We start from the raw sequence: 17,227 nt of genomic DNA, 5'->3' as shown, positions 1-17,227 counted from the left end.
TATAACACAAAATTCACGGGGAGTTAAATCCATCCATTATAAAATATTATACTGGTTTTAGTTAAACGGAGGAAGCCTACAGGGGTACCAGATAATAACAATAAAAAACAATAAAAAATAAATACAGTACCGGGTATTATTATTATTTTTTACATTTCCATTGTGTCGCTAAATCTATCCAACCTTCCATTCTTTCATTCGTTCTATGTCTCAGATCACCTTTTTTCACCTTTGTGTAAAAATATTTGAAACCCTTCGCAAACGTTTGTCTTGTTCATTTAAAAATAAATCACGTGTCTAGTTACAACCTATAACAACCATTACTTCTTACTTCTGCAGTGTAACTGCTCTTAAATACGATTTTCGGTTACCAACGCCCCTAATTTGGTTTTTATTTGACTTGATTGCAGATGAAATCTATCAAGAAACCCTTTTAGTTGAAAACATGAAGAAGAAACAAATCCTTAGTTCCGTGTCAAATTAATGTCACATGGGAGATCACGAAATCAAATAACACATAGCCTATATAGGCTAGATAATTGTAGCCTATATACGGGAATTCTTCGGACGTCATGGGGGATTAAAGGTGATAAGGAGAAAAAACGTCCAGTACCCTCCCTCCACCTCTACCCCTGCGAACAAGCATCTAAAGCAACGAAAGCATTTAAAGATATAAAATACCGTTAAGCGAAGAAAGTCATCAACAAAAATGAACTGAGAATATGGCTAGGTTTAAGACCAGCATGGTGTCATTAACATAACTAGGGCATATTTCGTAAGAATTCGAAATAAAAGTATCAAGTCTTGCAAAATAAAGGGGGAAAAAAACCAATTAGCAAGAAGTTGTGATTAGCATATATCAATTAATGACTTCACCAACCAGTGTGAAGCCTAGATTTGCACCTATGTAGAAACTGTAATCTTGGCGGTGTGTTGATATTGTTTTTAACGACATATTAAACAGGCCGTCTTGACAGTTACAGTGCAGTACTACACACCAATAAAAGTGACGAGAAAGTTTGCTGCAAACACGGTTATAAGGCTTTTGTAATGACCCTTACATGCACAACAATCCCCCGAATGATACTGTGAGCAGGAGTTAAGAAAGGAGGGGTGGTCTTAAATATTCTTAGCATTCTTCAAAGGAATTCGCCCCTACCCCCCCGCCCCCCACCCCCACTTTGTTAATTTCCGCCGTCTTTGCACATATTAGACCACAGTTAGTAATTTATATATATGATATCAAAAACAGAGTTTGGTTCATCAGATAGAGAGTAGTTACACCCTTCCCTAACAAGCTATCGTATCTTAATCGCAGTTGAAATATCACGCCCAAAAGGAAACTCGGAAAGTCTGACCCGTGTAAATGATTTTACGTCAAATAAGTATCAAACCCCCTCAGTTTTTTTTCTCGTTTATTTGATGGCGCCATTGATGACGTCAGCCTGTCATCAAACATCGATTACACATCTTCCTCATCAGTGTGATTAGAGACCAATTATGCTCCCAGTGGTCCGTTTCTATTTGTGCACCTTTTCGTATCATGTAGACATTCCCACCTTCCAGGTGAAGAAGTATCTCTAACTTGTAGCAAGCACACCTTGAATTCCAATGCAATGACGACGAGTTTTGCTCATCAGGTCAATGAAAGAGAGAGAGAGAAACAACCGACTAGAGCAGCTCGTCGTCTCCCAGGGTTCCCCTATCATCAACAAGATTGACTCATCCCTAATGATGATGATGACGATGACTGGAGATTATGTCTACTGCTACAGCAGCTGAATGACCTTACGGTTCAGCTATTTGTACAACAGATACCTCCTGCATTAGATACCGTATGAAACTAGTCATCTGACGGTCGGTCGAACTGATCACTTCTAATTAGACGGGAAAAGTTGAAAAGGTTCAGGAGCTCCATGGAGAAGACCAACGTCCAGGGCAGTGTGAAATAGTCATCGACCTATGTAAACGGGGGGGGGGGCGGGGAGGGGGCGGGAAGGGGACGGGTTGGCACGCCCTAGAGAAGTCGAGATGTTCCTTAATCTTATACACTATCGATCACGACTTTTTAGAAAAGATGCCGTGGATATGCGTTGAGAATGATTGGTGAACTCCTCTAATTTAATGAAGATCAAAATTATTATACGAGGAATGAGACGGAATGTACGAGTGCGTATATGTGAAAGTCGAAATTAAGTTTACAAATTGTTTTTACGAAGAGAGTATTTCTGGTTTCATCAGTTTCAACGTATCGGTTGTATCATCAAAGTCGTTTAACAACCCAACAGGCTTAGCAAATAAAACCAACAAAAATAACAAATTTTAGGATCTTGATTTCTTTTCATCAACATAATCCTATCAAGCTAATAAGTTGCAATATTGAAAATGTATAGGCTTTAATCATGAGAAAAGTGGACACAGGAAATTGGATCAATTGACCTCAAAAGATGCCTCGACATCACTTGAACTAAGAAAAAAGGAGCATTGGAAATTAGAACGACACTTCATGGGTACACTATTTTGCTGCCGTTGCAGCGAGTGGCTATGTACCACGTGACCTTCCATGCTTAGTTCCCGGCCGATCTGCAGTAGTTATTATCAATTCCACGGTATTATCAACTGCTTTACTCATATTCTAAGCGGGTCTTGATTTAAATCCCCACCGGCGGTATCCATTGCGTGATTGCTATATTGATAGATTTAGCCTATCCTTGATTGGGTTCTTCACACCTAATTGTGTAAGTCATCTCTGAATTCAATTTACTGCTCTGTAGGAATTTCTCGAGTAGCTACTTCTCCCCTTGACCTGCGCCTGTCCTTATTTCTTTTTTCTTTAACTTGTCACAACAACAACACTTTCCACCTCAAACTATACGGGATGACAATTTTTTTTTTTATACAAAAACGAGGTTATTTCAAACAAGAACGTGGCCTCGCATATAGAGATTTATGTGAGAGTTACTTGTAAGATTAAGCTAGCATGAAAAGTCCGCACAAGGTAAACTGACACACTCTATACACCTATTTGGGTAATAAAGGGGAAAAAACATGCACGGAAGATACAGCTTTTAAGTCGGTACGTTCTAGTAGTAGCAGTCTGCCCTCTTTTAACTCTATATTTCTTGCGATGTGTGACAAGATGAACAGTTTACTTGTTTCGTTTACCAAATGACTCATTCCAAGGGATTCCTCGAAAATAGTCAACGGCAAACATCGAAAATCACTAACGGAAGATTGTCCAAAGATCGGCGACGGTGAAAAACAAACAAGCAAATACGCCTACCTGAATACTTGCAGTGGGATGACCGGCCAGTGATACCGTCACCATGACGATGGTCTAGTTGACTACGTGGCTGGCGGTGGGTTTTCCTTATTCGCGAGTGTTTTTTATGACAAGTGTTCAGAACCCTCACACGACATGTCGGGATAATCAGTCCATTAGGTTGACAGGAATGCGAATGGCTCTCGGTTATCTCTGTTGGTCGAGAAGTAGTAAACAATTAGACAAAAATATACAAGCTTAGAAGTAAATAAACGTGTGAACTGACATTCTAATCATAATAATGTCCATCATTCTTAAAAAGACACAAATGAATGATTGTAGCGATTGCAATAACTGATTACGTACAGCACGTTATCGTGTTAAGTCTATAGCAACTTATTTTTGGGAAGTTTCTTTCCTTCTGCATGGTAATTCTCCGATCATTACTTTTTGTCGATAATACGCATAAGGCTGAGGAAATGGTCTACTGTCGATCACAGCTGCTGCATGGCCTACTCATATCTTTTCACTTCTCTTTTCTTTTCTTTTCCATATTACTATATGTAGGCCTTATTTGGTTTGCAAAGGTCTGACATGGGCTCCATACATTTCGTCGTGTCTTTACCTGCATCAAAGTTTAAAACAGCCCCCCTCGCCCTCCCAATAACTTCAATCTAAGCATATTGTGTGAAGAGTTCTTAATGTCAGCATCGACATAACATCAACTTGAAGGAACTTTCAGAAATGAAGAAAAAACTTTATCTATAGGTTTTCTTTCTATTAATAGTTTGTTTTACAATATAGAAGGAGACATGCTCTGAGGGCCAACGATAGAGATTACACTATGCGTTTGACCTTATTGCACATGGGATCAGTATGGTCCTTCCTGCACAGGGGATCATTATGGTCCTTCCTGCACAGGGGATCAGTATGGTCCTTCCTGCAAAGGGGATCAGCATATTGCTTCCTGCACAGGGGATCAGTATGTTCCTTCCTGCACAGGGGATCAGTATGGTCCTTCCTGCACAAGGGATCAGTATGGTCCTTCCTGCACAGGGGATCAGTATGGTCCTTCCTGGACACAATAATCGATTAAATTTTAGTAATCTTTCCCATGTACGGGGGTTAAATTTAAATACAATGTTCATAAGAGTAACATCAAAGTTGGTAAAAACTTGTACAGAAGAGTAGATTCTTGTCGAAGAATTGTTTCCTCGAAACATGATAAAACTTTCATGTTCAAATTATCAGGGATACTGATATTGACAGAGGTCACATTCCAAATGGTAAACCTGTAAAAAGTGCACTTCGTTTCCAAAGCTTACTTTGCCCTGAAGGCGTCCGATAGCCCATATAAAGCACAAGTCAGTCAGCATTTTAATAGCGTACCGTATACTTAGTGTGTGTTCTCTTGTAGAGGTATTTCGAGTGAAGTTTCTCTGACGTCACAAAGTATATTTGGTATGTATAGATAATTGAAATCGTAGTGAGTTAGAAAATCCAGAACAGTGAAAAACATCCAGCCTCCACCGGGATTCGAACCATGGCCTCCCGCTTTATATGCGGACACCCTAACCACTAGGCTATGCATGGACGCTAATTGTATGTCCAGAGGTTCGAAACCGGTAAGGAAGGTCGTAATTCGGTACCGGTTTGCTTGAGGGGGTCGGGTCTGTTGAGGTTTCACGGACCTACTGGGTTACACAACGAAATTTTGTGTATATAGGTACATCAGAGACTATATGATATACACATAACCAGCTCCCTGACATAAACTGCGTGTTATTACATGTATAGATGGTGGCTTTGATAACTAACTTGTGTTATTCAAATTCAGTCCAGAATGAAAAAAAAAACTGGGCGAGAATTTGTCTCGAAGCCATCTCTATATTTTGTGATTTGAAGAATTTATCTTGTCGTGGATATTAAGACGGTCAACTGGACAAGAATCGTTGAACATAATCACCTGCTATGTCTGTTTCTTATCGTGCATGAAGGATATACATCTTCTAACAGCATGCTTTAGTCGTCGTCGAGTTCCTCCTTTTTTTGTCAAACATGGGGAGTCCTGTAAACACGTCATTTAAAAGGAATGTTTGCAGTAATGCAGTATTGATGCGGGGACATCGACCTGTTGCAGTGGGATACGAGTTTTAGCTGTACACCTCAGATCATGTATTGATTACGTAATCCGTATTATTCACCAGCGACTCAGGTGAAACGGGTGTTATTGTGATTAACGTGTAATCCGGAACTGAAGAGCCTATAGACGGGTTTTTGATGTTTACAAATTGTGAATTTAGGAGGACTTTTCTCCGAAGATGTTAGTGCTTAAAGTAATGAAAAGCCCAAACAAACTACAACAAACCGTTGTGGGTTATTTCAATTCGATTTATCCGTTACGTTCCTTACATCTTTTCATTTTTGAAGCCAACGACTTCTAAGTGAAATTTTTTTTTTTAGGGGCGGCGCTTCGTTACAAATTCGCACAAAAAAAAGTGAAATACTGATATTTCAACCGATTTATGATCTCGTGGGTGGGTTGTTATGAATAAGAGTAACCCTTGCACAGTCAACTAAGGTAAAAGGTTAAAGTTATTGATGTGAAATTCACAGACCTAAAAAGAGACCTTTTCACCAACAGTTTTCAGATTTGAGGCGGTATCCCACATCCTAGCGTGGATTATACATTTTCATAATTACGCACCAACTTCGTATAGAGTTCATTGAACGGTATAAGGCCCCAATAAATTTTACTATTTTCCCGTTGGATTAGGGCCAGACATTTTACCCACTGACTCATCCTGACAAATTTATACCCTTCGCGTAGGCTGTAGGCTACTGCACTGTTTGCGGTATAGATTTATGCAGACGCAAGCCGGGCGACCGGAAGCACAGGTCAATGGCAAATTCACCTTTGACCGCTAAACAGTTCTTCGTATTGTAATGATGAACTTCCCTCCACAGGGAGTCGTTAGCGAAGAACTATATAACAAACAGCTAAAGTACAGTATGGCTTAGTTGTTACCATGGGATGGATGAACTTTGACTTTTTTATCCGCGCAGATTTAACAATTTTAAGGCTGAACAAATTGTTTGCAGCTAAAAAAAAGACCTAGCCAGTGAAACTTAACTTGGGGTTTTCGGAACTAAGTGAAAGTCACTTTATGAATATTTGCCAGTCATATGATATATGTATTCAAACCTCAAAGGGACGGAAAAAAAGTATTATATGAAACTAAATATTACAAAGCACGCGAAAAGGAAAGTCTCAGTCTAGTCTATGTCACAGCCTGTAACTTGCTGAGATATAGCCAGGCTTATTACAAATTTATTAATTTTGCTTTTGGAGAAGTGCAATGCCAAATAATTCGTAGGTTAGCCTACTTGAATTGACGGGAAAACACCGAATTGCTTATCTTCAGTCGGCCTTCCCTGTGAAATTGGGCTCATTAACAATATTATGTAGTAACTATATAGTAGGCCTAATTTATATTCCTGTACAGTGTGATTGATCTTATATGGGCATAAATCATTGGCAACAAGCATAAACTCATGGAGGTGTGTAATTTCATTGTGCAACGGATTAATTGTTTACGATTTGTAAGGTAAATCCTTTTAGCATTCACGGCACATGTAATAGTTTTTATTATGATCAATTCACTGTACATGGCAGACAATATTTTATATACATATATATCCGGTATTAGTATTCACACTTTTGTGCTGTGCGGTTTTTAAATTTCGACTCAATTAGGCAGAAAGAAATTAGAAAGTAGTTATAATATAAGAGAAATTCTGAGCATAAACCTCAATAGCGGGCTTCAGTTATGTCTATAGGACAATTCAACATGACTAGCCTTTTATAACTTTTTGAAAGAGTGGAAAGTTAGAAAAGAGAAAACTTCAAATAAATTAATAAATAAATAATATCACATTACGTCGAGTTTAAATGATAAACGTCAGTGGCACGCATGCGTTAGTTCATAATTTCCATCAGTACTTTGAGCTGTTGAAAAGGGCACGTGGTAAATTTCATGTGATGCGTGGATACGGTAGGCTATCCTTAAACATTCAAGTTAGTAAGTATAGGCCCCAAATTATAGCACTCTATAATTACTAGAAGTTTTCAAAAAGTATTATCCTGGAGGTCTTTGCTCTCCAAATTTTTCTCAGACATTTGTAAGGAACACACAACATGACTGAAATGTCCCAGTTAGGAAAATTTCCTCGAAGGTCGTAATAAAAACAGTTTAAGAATTTTGACCAAAGGTGACCAAAATTGAATATGTAGCATATTTGGGGCCAATGCAGCATACCTTTTACATGACCTTTTCATCAGGACTAGCACATGCACAGAATATGAAAAGTATTTACTATTTATGAGAACAACATCAACAAACCAGATTCATTCGTATTCATTTCCATCTCCCTCAGTTTTTTTGTGGGGACCATTATTTGGTCCACATGGAGGTTTGGCACAGTATCAACTGAAGTTAAGGTTCCATTTTCTGGGTATTGCTGCTACAATGGACAATTGACTGTCCAACCGCTAATAGCTCACAGGAAGAATTTTATTTATTTGTGGGCAGTGCAAGTATACAAATACACTCGTTTCTCCTCTTCCGACCGACGACGTTATTCTGTAATCGTGTTGACTTTATTGAGTTTGTACCAAAGGGAACGAGTGAGCCTTATTTAAGCTAACGTTATTTGCCATGGCTGTAGTGATATATCTATCAGACCGCACTAAGTCAGAGATAAGAGCTGTTTTCCTCATCATCTGTGGTTATTACCAGCACAACGACATCCTAATCAAAATATAAACAAGGTTGACAGACACACCGAGACTGATCATATACAATCAACACGCAATGATGATTTTACGTTAAAGACAAAACTAACTAAAACATCAAGCCTACTTTACCAGCATTGTATGTATTTTAGATCCTCCTGCATTGAGAGTATAATGTTCATTTCTTCTTCATTGAAGAATATCTTTAACTATTCTGGATCATTAAATAATATAAAAAAAAGTAATACAAAAGTGTTTGCGTATCATAATGCACATCGCGATTACGTCCAAGTATTCTCCACAGTGTTTCATGACCGCATACAATGGCTATAGGGATGTTACTGTGCTTAACTTTGCAGGTAGGAAGCGATTAGTGTAACTATCTTCCACTTCCCAGACCAGGTTCTTATAGAACTCCTTACGGTATACGGTACCACCACCGGTTTCATTATTGCAAACTTCAGATTTGGGGGTTATGTCAAAATCTGAGCCTACGTATCTATATCCGATGTAGTCCTGCCTATATAACCAGAACTCACAAAGCACATGGGAATGTGTCTTCCATTATAGGAGGGGTGTGGGGAGGGGGGAGCACGGATAATCTTTATGAAGACTGGGGGAGTGTAAAAATAAGTGTAAATGAGTGTAAATAAAGCAGGCGAAAAGGGGAAAGAGGAAGGACAGTGAAGAAGAAGAAGGAGAAGGGCGGTACGTAGCGCAGGGAGGGTAGTGTGTGAGATAAAAGGATGGAGTGGAGAGGAGATTGTAACCTGAGTTTAAACCTTGCGTTTGTCAGATTGGAAGACAAACGCAAGGTTCAAACCAAAATTAAAGGTCTCGATAATAGCTTGTGTAACTTGAGCCAACCAGTGGAAGTCATATCGAAATTAATCTGTTTTTCTTCTTTAAGGGAAAAAATCCCCGGCTGAATAGTGCACTAAACTATATGCCCGCCTTTTTCAGTGGAATTGGATAGCCACAAAGATTGACGAGATTTTTAATCGGTCTGCTCCTAGAGTTTTCTTGTCGATACCTTTGACCTCAGCCAGTAGAAATGATTATATTCGACTTTTAAACAGGTCAAACCGTGTGCCTTGTATACCACAATTGATTTTCAATGGGAATGCTGCCACCTTTTTTACTACCTTTCGTATCCGCCGCACATTCACAATTACTGTGTGTGGTAGAGTCCGTATGTAGATTAATCGTCGTATTTCGCCATGATGACTTTGACACAATCAAACCTATTTGTGTTTCCTCGAATTTGAAACCTACATGCCATATTCTAGGTAGCACATGGATACTATAAATCATTCACTGCCCGTGAACCAATTCAGTTACTATTTAAAACGCCAGATTTTCCGCAAATAGAAAAAAGTTAATCACCACCCGCACAGGTAACATTCCCCACAAAATTATTTCATCCACGGGTGAGGGAATGCGTTTGACTTGTTTCACAAGTCCACGCCATTCCTATAGAAGAAAGTGGATCCCCGAACCACGATATTCTCTCTGTGTCACCTTAATTTAAACTGGACGTGGGAGGGATCCAGCAAGGGAAGTATAGTAGTACTACTGTCAACGAAGTCCGCATTCCGGATTATGAAACGTCATGTGACCGGATAAAAAAGTTGGAACGGAATGACGCAACAATAATTATTTAGTGTTTTCAAATATACATAGCCTATATAGCATCTAACCTTGCCATTTCTGTGCGAGACGGGGTGGGGGAGGGGTGGGGGAGGGGTTGGAGTGGGTTATTAGAAATATTGTGTGTTAGGGATATGTAAGAGAATATTTGGATTCATGGTATAGACGTTATGGTGAATAATATGTGGTTGACTGTACATGTTTTGAGAGGAAATAACTCAGTGGCACGTGAGCTCATATGTGTGTAGGATGTGATGTTATTACATGCCCCGCCGACTTGACTATCGCCCAATGGGTGGGGGGGGTTAATTCCGAGAGGCCGTAGTGTGGGCTGCACTTGGAAATACATACAAAGTTCTGATACTACAAGCGAGAGGAGATTTTGAAAGAAAGAATAAAGGCTGATCAAAATTATTGACTTCTTCATAGGATATATGACGATTACTTTGAAATATAACACTTTTTATTGAGCGGTCCAAATACTTTTTTTGTTTATCGCGCGGTTAATATTTAGAAAATGTGGACAAATTTGCCCAAATATAGCTGAAGGATGCTACTGCAGCGCTTATAAGGTGTCACACGGTCATACACCTCTCTGCCTGGCGGTATCATCTATACCAGGTCAAACTCGCACTTGTTTATGACAGGAAAACTGTTAGCTTTAGAGAATGCCGCTCCTTTGAAGTGAGTTAGAAATTGGACCTCTGGGAGATATTCGAGGGCCGCATTTCTGAAGAATGTGTACGACTATCACATTTGGAGCTCCCTAGCACGCGTGGGTTTATATAACCGAATAGCTCCATGGTTTATATATAAGCGTCCAGCCAACGCATGGTTGTCATGTATAGCCTGTCACGTGAATATAACGACATACACACGGAATAATGGCCACGGTCTGAATGTGATGAGCGCACGATACGATCTTAAATTACTTGCTAAATCCCTTGAAAGTAATGGACGAGAATCCGTCGACAGATGGCAACAACATTTTAAAAACCATTTCTAACATTTAACGAATTGGACGGTTCAGTTAATACTGTTTTTATGCCGAGTCACTCCCCCCCCCCCTCGGAAACCCACTTCATGAGGCAAAGTACTTGTGGTCACAATGACTTAGCCATGATGCAAAGGGGGTAAGCCTGTCATGGTGGTAAGCCTGTCAAGGGGAATGCATGTCAATGGGGTAAGCATGTCAAGGAGGAGGGGGATAAGCGAGTTCACCTCAAAGAAGGCGCAATAACCCCCACTTTATACTCCTCCCCTCTACAAAGATGACCGTTCATGTCCTATCTTCTTTTTAATTAGGCCCTAATATTTCTTCTCAGTCCCATCCTCTCACAACAGGTAGGCTATTGTACACTTTGATCATGTTCACGGTGCACATATACTGGTGCTATAGCCAATAGTTTGATGTAATTTCGTCAATAGAACCTTGCTCCCCGAAAGTTGGGGCGCCATGACACAGCCCCCCCCCCCCACCAACAAAAAATAAGAGAAAAAAAGGAAATAAGAATGAGAATTCCGAAACATATAATCAGTTCAAAAGCTTTCTCAAAGGCAGCACCATTTCGCATCTAAGCCACCTTACATAAACAACACTTTCTAAGGGAAATGGGACACCCCTCCCAGAGGACGTAATCCCCTGCATGGTGTGACAAAGGAAGGATCACACCCCTCCCCCGGTGACAACTGTTCTACGTAGTTGGAATAACTATTCTATACGTATTATAACTATTCTATGTACGCTACTGCTTACAAATGACAATTTCAATAAAATCATACTCGCTACCGTCATCGGGACTTTTAATGAGGCTGCCAACCGCATGAAAAGTCTACATGATGTAGTAAGTTTCGAAAATTCGGGCAAGGTCTCAAAATTCGGAGAAAACTTCCTCTCCCCCCCCCCTCCCGCTCCCAAATTGGGACGGTCCCGTACGCCTCTGCCCGGAGCTTCTGAGCCCGCCATGTTGCTCCCTGGCTGTTTCAAAGGTACTTGTTAAAGTTTGAGTGCTCGTGAGCGACCCATAATTGAGTTTGCATTGAGGATAACCGAATGAAACCGGACCCTTACCTTCCCAAATATACCCATGTAGTAGTACTGAACGGTAATCGCGTGTTCGTCTGGGTTATTTATCGACAGGATACATCCCATAGGCAGGAAACTTAGAATTTAGCCTCAATTTAGAATCCACAATATCTGCTTTATAAAAAATCATTCAATATATTATTGAGTTCGATTGTACTTTATTCCTTATAATTGCAAAGGCAAAAAAAAAAAGTATACGACGTTTATCCTCGGCATTCTGACGCCAACCATTTTAAAGTTTTTAAAGTTTGCACTGCCAAAAAAAAGATTTTTTTTTTTATCGATATTCATACTTCGGCTAACCTTGTCGCCTACAAGTGACTCTTAACCATAGAAGAACAACCAATGGGCGGAGCTGTTAGAATTATACGTTTTAATTTGATTGACACCTTTTGAAAATATTTAGCGAAGAGTGAGTAAAAAATGACAAAACCCGTCTGGTGCCCCTTGTATTCATTCACATGCAATGTGGGAAAGAATGCAAGAATACCTATATCCTGTCCCAAACAGCGACTTATTGGCAAAATAAATAAAATGCTGAAATTTAACAATAAGGACATGTTATTAGATGTTACTCAATGGTTGGATTAAGGGTATCATATTCAAGTGGTTTTATAGCTTTCTTATTTGAAAAGTTTACTTATTGAATCCCTTACTTCAATGCAGTTTAGAAGGTTTCGAACTTTTTTCACGGAAAATGGTCAATCTACCGGTTGTATAGACAATCTTTTCCCGGATTGTTAGAAAGAATGGCAGAGTTGAAAGTGAGGAGGCGGGGGGGGGGGGTGGGTTCTACACTCTGCTTGGGAAATACACCTTTCGAATATTTTTTATGTAAACATTTGAAAGAATTAAATCAAGTTAATTTATAGAAGTGGGTAACTTTGTTGCAAATGTCCGGAAGCGCATTCAAAATCGTTCATAATGTTACAAGCTTTTCAGAAGGTAAGTTGGATGCATGTATACCTAGTTTGAAAGGTGTGTGAGGGGAGGGGTTGGGGGGGGGGGGCTGAGAGGAGATAAGAACCGTCAGAGCGCCACTGTAAGATTTTTTTTTTTTTTTAATATCCGGAGAGAGTTCAAGTCTTACAGTGAGAACTGCATGGATACAGGGCATGCCATTAAAACCATAAAACTTATACTTTATTAAATCTAAAAAAGATTTATGATGAAATGTTTAAGCACAATCAGATGTGTGCCTGAGCTGACTGGAATGATACGTGCAGAGCAAATGTCCCAAAGCGTGCCTTTGATTTTGAAACTCCGCACAATAATTTTGATAGCTATCTACGACAATTTCAAGTTACGCTTCCGTTGAAGCAGAAGCTAAGGTGGTCATTGCATAGTAAAACATACAAACCGAGCTCTCGTAGTTCCATAACACGGTTTCTTTTGATTTTATGATTTTTCATCCCCTTAAGTCGAGTTCAAATCCTCAGTCGCAAATGAAATCATCAAATTATTCGTCAATAGCCTATTTGTTTGCCACAAAAGGAAGTTTCCAGCTGTGCCAATCAACTAATTTGTTCGTGAAATTATTAGCATAGAAAACAAACAGGTTTCACTGAGCTTAACCAATGTCTTTGACGTTTAATATTGTTTGCTTAAGCAAGTTTAACAAAAAACAGTAATAATATTGATTTGAAACGTTAGTTTCATCCCAACTATATGTACCTGTGTATAGTAGGGGGCCTACAGTACAAGGGAACTGCTATCTCAGGGTACAACCAACTAACACTTGTGGTGAAGCGATATTTCCATAGTGGTTATCACCTGTTTGTTATTTAATCACACGGAAGGTGTGGAACCGGTTGAAAATGTCGATGCGCAAATGGGTAAGTTGGGCGGTTACGTCCCTAATAAACCAGGGAGGTCCGAATCATAGCAAATCCCTGCTATAACAGCATAGACCTTTTTCTTTAAATCCTCACTGAGTGAGATGAGCTGGCGTTTGGATTATAAAGGACTTGGTGGTAAGGGTACAACTGAGGGTGATGAATGGATACAGCAGCAGCCTGCTACAGTATACGAAAGAATGTATCATTTGACGAACTGAACTGCTTGAAACTATGAATGTGGTTGTACCGCTGGAATGAAGATAACTTCCAGAATCATAACAACCAGGAGTGGCCCTGGTAGAGGTTGGTCCTCAACTAAATATCAACGAGAGCCAGAGAGAAACATCCATGGGAGCGTGAGCCTAGGGCTAGAAACTAGAATGGATAATAATATCACAACTAAATGGATTGAGCAATATGCAATGTAGGATAGCTCAACCCCTATAGGGGCATAAGAGCACGCACTGAACCCCCATTATATAATGCCAAAGTTGGGACCGATTTTTCAAGAGGTGGATATGACTCGGTACCCGCCTACTGAGAACCCATGCCCCAAGTAATGTACATTAAAATGTTACCGCTAAGTCGCCGTAACAATGGCAACAGTATGGGGACAGAACAAGGGGCACTCAACAAAGATGCATGGCTTAGTTTGAAGGAAGTGTAAATCTACTTTTTCAACAAGTACTTGAGCCGATGCTGCAGATCATTCCAGTGACCCTCCTTGAGTATCGTACTCTCATCAAATATATTATACACTTTGAGAAAACATCAACATAAACATTAATAACAAGTTCAATTTTCCCCCAAAACAAACGCACCCTGAAATTAATATCGAAAGTAGATTTACAGCAGCAAAAAGCAAAAAGGGGCTCCACAGAAAAGAGACACACCTAATGCTGCATGTATGTTTGCATACCAAACCTCTCCCTCCCAGATCCCCCGGCATTCTATTGATATCCCGTCCCCCCCCCCCCCACCCCGGCCAATCCCGCATTACCACTTCACTTTGAAAAGTGATATTCAACACCGATATGACAGTGTGGACTCGTTGCCCATCAGGGATATCCCAATTCGAAAGTATAGCGCCAAGTAAAATGACGCTGGACCGTGTCTGACCAGGGAGTTGTTATTATGGAACTCCCTGGTCTGACTATGTTGAATGTATGGGGTTGTTGGTTGTCAGACCAGTTCAGAAGTGGACTTTTTAAGTGGAGGAACCCGACTTTTTCTAAGCAAGACATGAAAGGAGTTTTGCAGGCAAAACGCCCACAAGTTAGCTTCATTTGAAATGAAGTGATAACTGATCTTGACCTCTTTAACCTTTGAATCAGTTACACAAATAGTATACCAAGCTCTTTCCCAGATCAATTGAAAATGGAAATAAAAGACACTATCTAGAAATAGACAGTTACCTTGACTGCAGAGAATACCGGTATCCGGAAACTTTGTCACCTTCTCAACCCAGTCAAGCCCTCGAGCGACCCGCTGAGCTAGGCTTAACGGGAGTCAATACAATCAACGGCATTCAAAGTTTGAACGAAGTAAAACGGCTGGGTGAATAGAATCGTTAAAGGGACAAAATACATGGTTTCAATTACTTCATGCCACGGCTTCCTGACCCATAGAAAAGTTGTCAAAATTTGATATTCTAAACGGAAAAAGCGGACAATACAGATAAACGTAGAACATGCTAAACGATTGCAAGGGACCCCACCCCGTGGGTATACAGACGACTGACCCGACCATTTATTTGCAGTTCAGTGCCAGGACTATATATGCTGCTTTTAAATTGATCACTTTTGGATGTATAAACTGTTTGAACAAGTCCAAACTTGTCGATGCAACCAGGGGTTGTTAACAACTCCCTGGTCCGACACACAATACTGATATACAGTTGTTTGGTTTCGCGTAGCAACAAGAAGTTGAAAATAGTTTTAACTAGGTCAGATCATCCAGTATGGAATTACCTACAGCTCATGATTCCTGGCGGTTTTCAGAGAAGCCGCAGAAAACCGACTGAGAGGCGAGCAAGGTTACAGATCAGTCGCTTCATCTCCCGAGCAGGTTGCATGTTTTAAAACTCTCTGGCCAGATGTCCCGGCGCACTCCGCAAGTGATGCAATTCAAGTTACTACATACCTATGAGGCTATGGTGTAGTCACAACGTTATTGATGTCGGTGTAAAACCTCACAATTACTAACAGTATGTATGAGTACAAGAGTTGATACAGGTGGTACAAAAACGGAACATGAATAAGTGACTTGTCCTCAGCGATATGTCTCTTAAAAGTCCACTCCCCAGGGGGTAAATATATTTCACTAACTGAAGAGGAACAATCTTTACCGATACTTTGAAACAAGTTTCCGTCTTTTGGTAAGAGAAGGGGGAGGGGGGGGTATGGGCATAATGCTTCCTCGATCATTGTTGACGTATCCTACTACATGATAGTATCATAGTACCATTGCCCAGTACCACTTCGTATGAGTACGAGTCTCAACCTCTGAGCGCGAGTGGGGCCCTACGAATACTTAAAGTATGCTGTATTGGCCCCAAATACGCTAGATATTCAAATATGGTCACCTTTGGTCAAATAATTTAGGCTGTTTTTATTACAAACTTCGAGGACATTTTCCTCACTGGGACATTCAGTCATCTTGTGTGTTCCTTAGAAACGTCAGAGAACAATTTGGAGAGTATAAAGACCTCTAGGAAAGTACTTTTTGAAACTTTCTAGCAATTACAGCGCGCTATAATTTGGGGCCTATACTGACTACCTTTTAATATTGTACTAGTATCTATTATAGGTTTGTATCATCTCACATCTCGCAGAGATCAAATACAAACGAAGTATCAAGAAACCCAACGTAGATATATATATATATATCTAACCGGAGATCTTAGTGTGGGAGATACAAACTGGTCAAGTCTCACTAGAACCTCAGCTGGATGATTATTTGGTCTCGTTAAAATCCATGACAGAATGTTTCCTGTACCTCACTGGTTCTATTTCAAAGTGCTGACATTATCTTAACTTGTGAGGGTCAAGGTCATTGTTTTCAGTGGTTCCAGTTCTTTTTGCGCCAAGACCTTCGGTTTCATTTACGAGCATGATTTTGACGATCTGAGTCAAATAAAAGCCACTTTAAAGTCCAACGGGAAGACGACTAGCAGTGCCTGCAAACATCACTGACTTTACTAGGTCAAGACTAATCACTTCCTTAAGGTTTATTATCACGTGACAGTTACTATGGGAGCCTCCATAAATACTGACAATTATTTGCGGCCTGCACCTTCAAGATCTGTATTAGAGATGACGTTAGGATAGAAAAATTCAAAATGAGCTTTAACATTTGTAGCTCAAACCGCAGATTGTAACTAGGTTATAATCTCACATGCTTCGGTTGATTCCCCTATCTTTGGGAATCCAATAGCATAACATGATATACAATTGCTTGTTTTTGAAGGATGTAACTTAAACCCAAACGTGTTCAAATAATGTTTACCTATATGTCTGCAGCTTTGGAGCACATATGACGTATATACTTAAATGTAGATATAGAAATTACTGCAAAGAATACTGGTAAAACCCCGT

The 17,227-nt window shown here is 40.0% G+C and overlaps 1 protein-coding gene across 1 annotated transcript in view; it reads right to left on the bottom strand.

Moving 5' to 3' along the window:
* The window catches only part of LOC139974572 (uncharacterized), a 124,539-nt gene extending 121,097 nt beyond the window's left edge, over window positions 1-3,442 (bottom strand). The window contains exon 1 of the mRNA XM_071981819.1: window positions 3,284-3,442. Coding sequence (XP_071837920.1) covers window positions 3,284-3,328 — 45 coding nt within the window. The 5' untranslated portion in view covers window positions 3,329-3,442. The remainder of the gene's footprint in view (window positions 1-3,283) is intronic.
* Between the last annotated feature and the right edge of the window lie 13,785 nt (window positions 3,443-17,227).

This window comes from Apostichopus japonicus, chromosome 9 (assembly GCF_037975245.1).
Source record: "Apostichopus japonicus isolate 1M-3 chromosome 9, ASM3797524v1, whole genome shotgun sequence".
NCBI classification, from domain to species: Eukaryota; Metazoa; Echinodermata; class Holothuroidea; order Aspidochirotida; family Stichopodidae; genus Apostichopus; species Apostichopus japonicus.
Note: the sequence above shows the minus strand (reverse complement) of the source record. Positions and strands in the feature narration are given on the sequence as shown.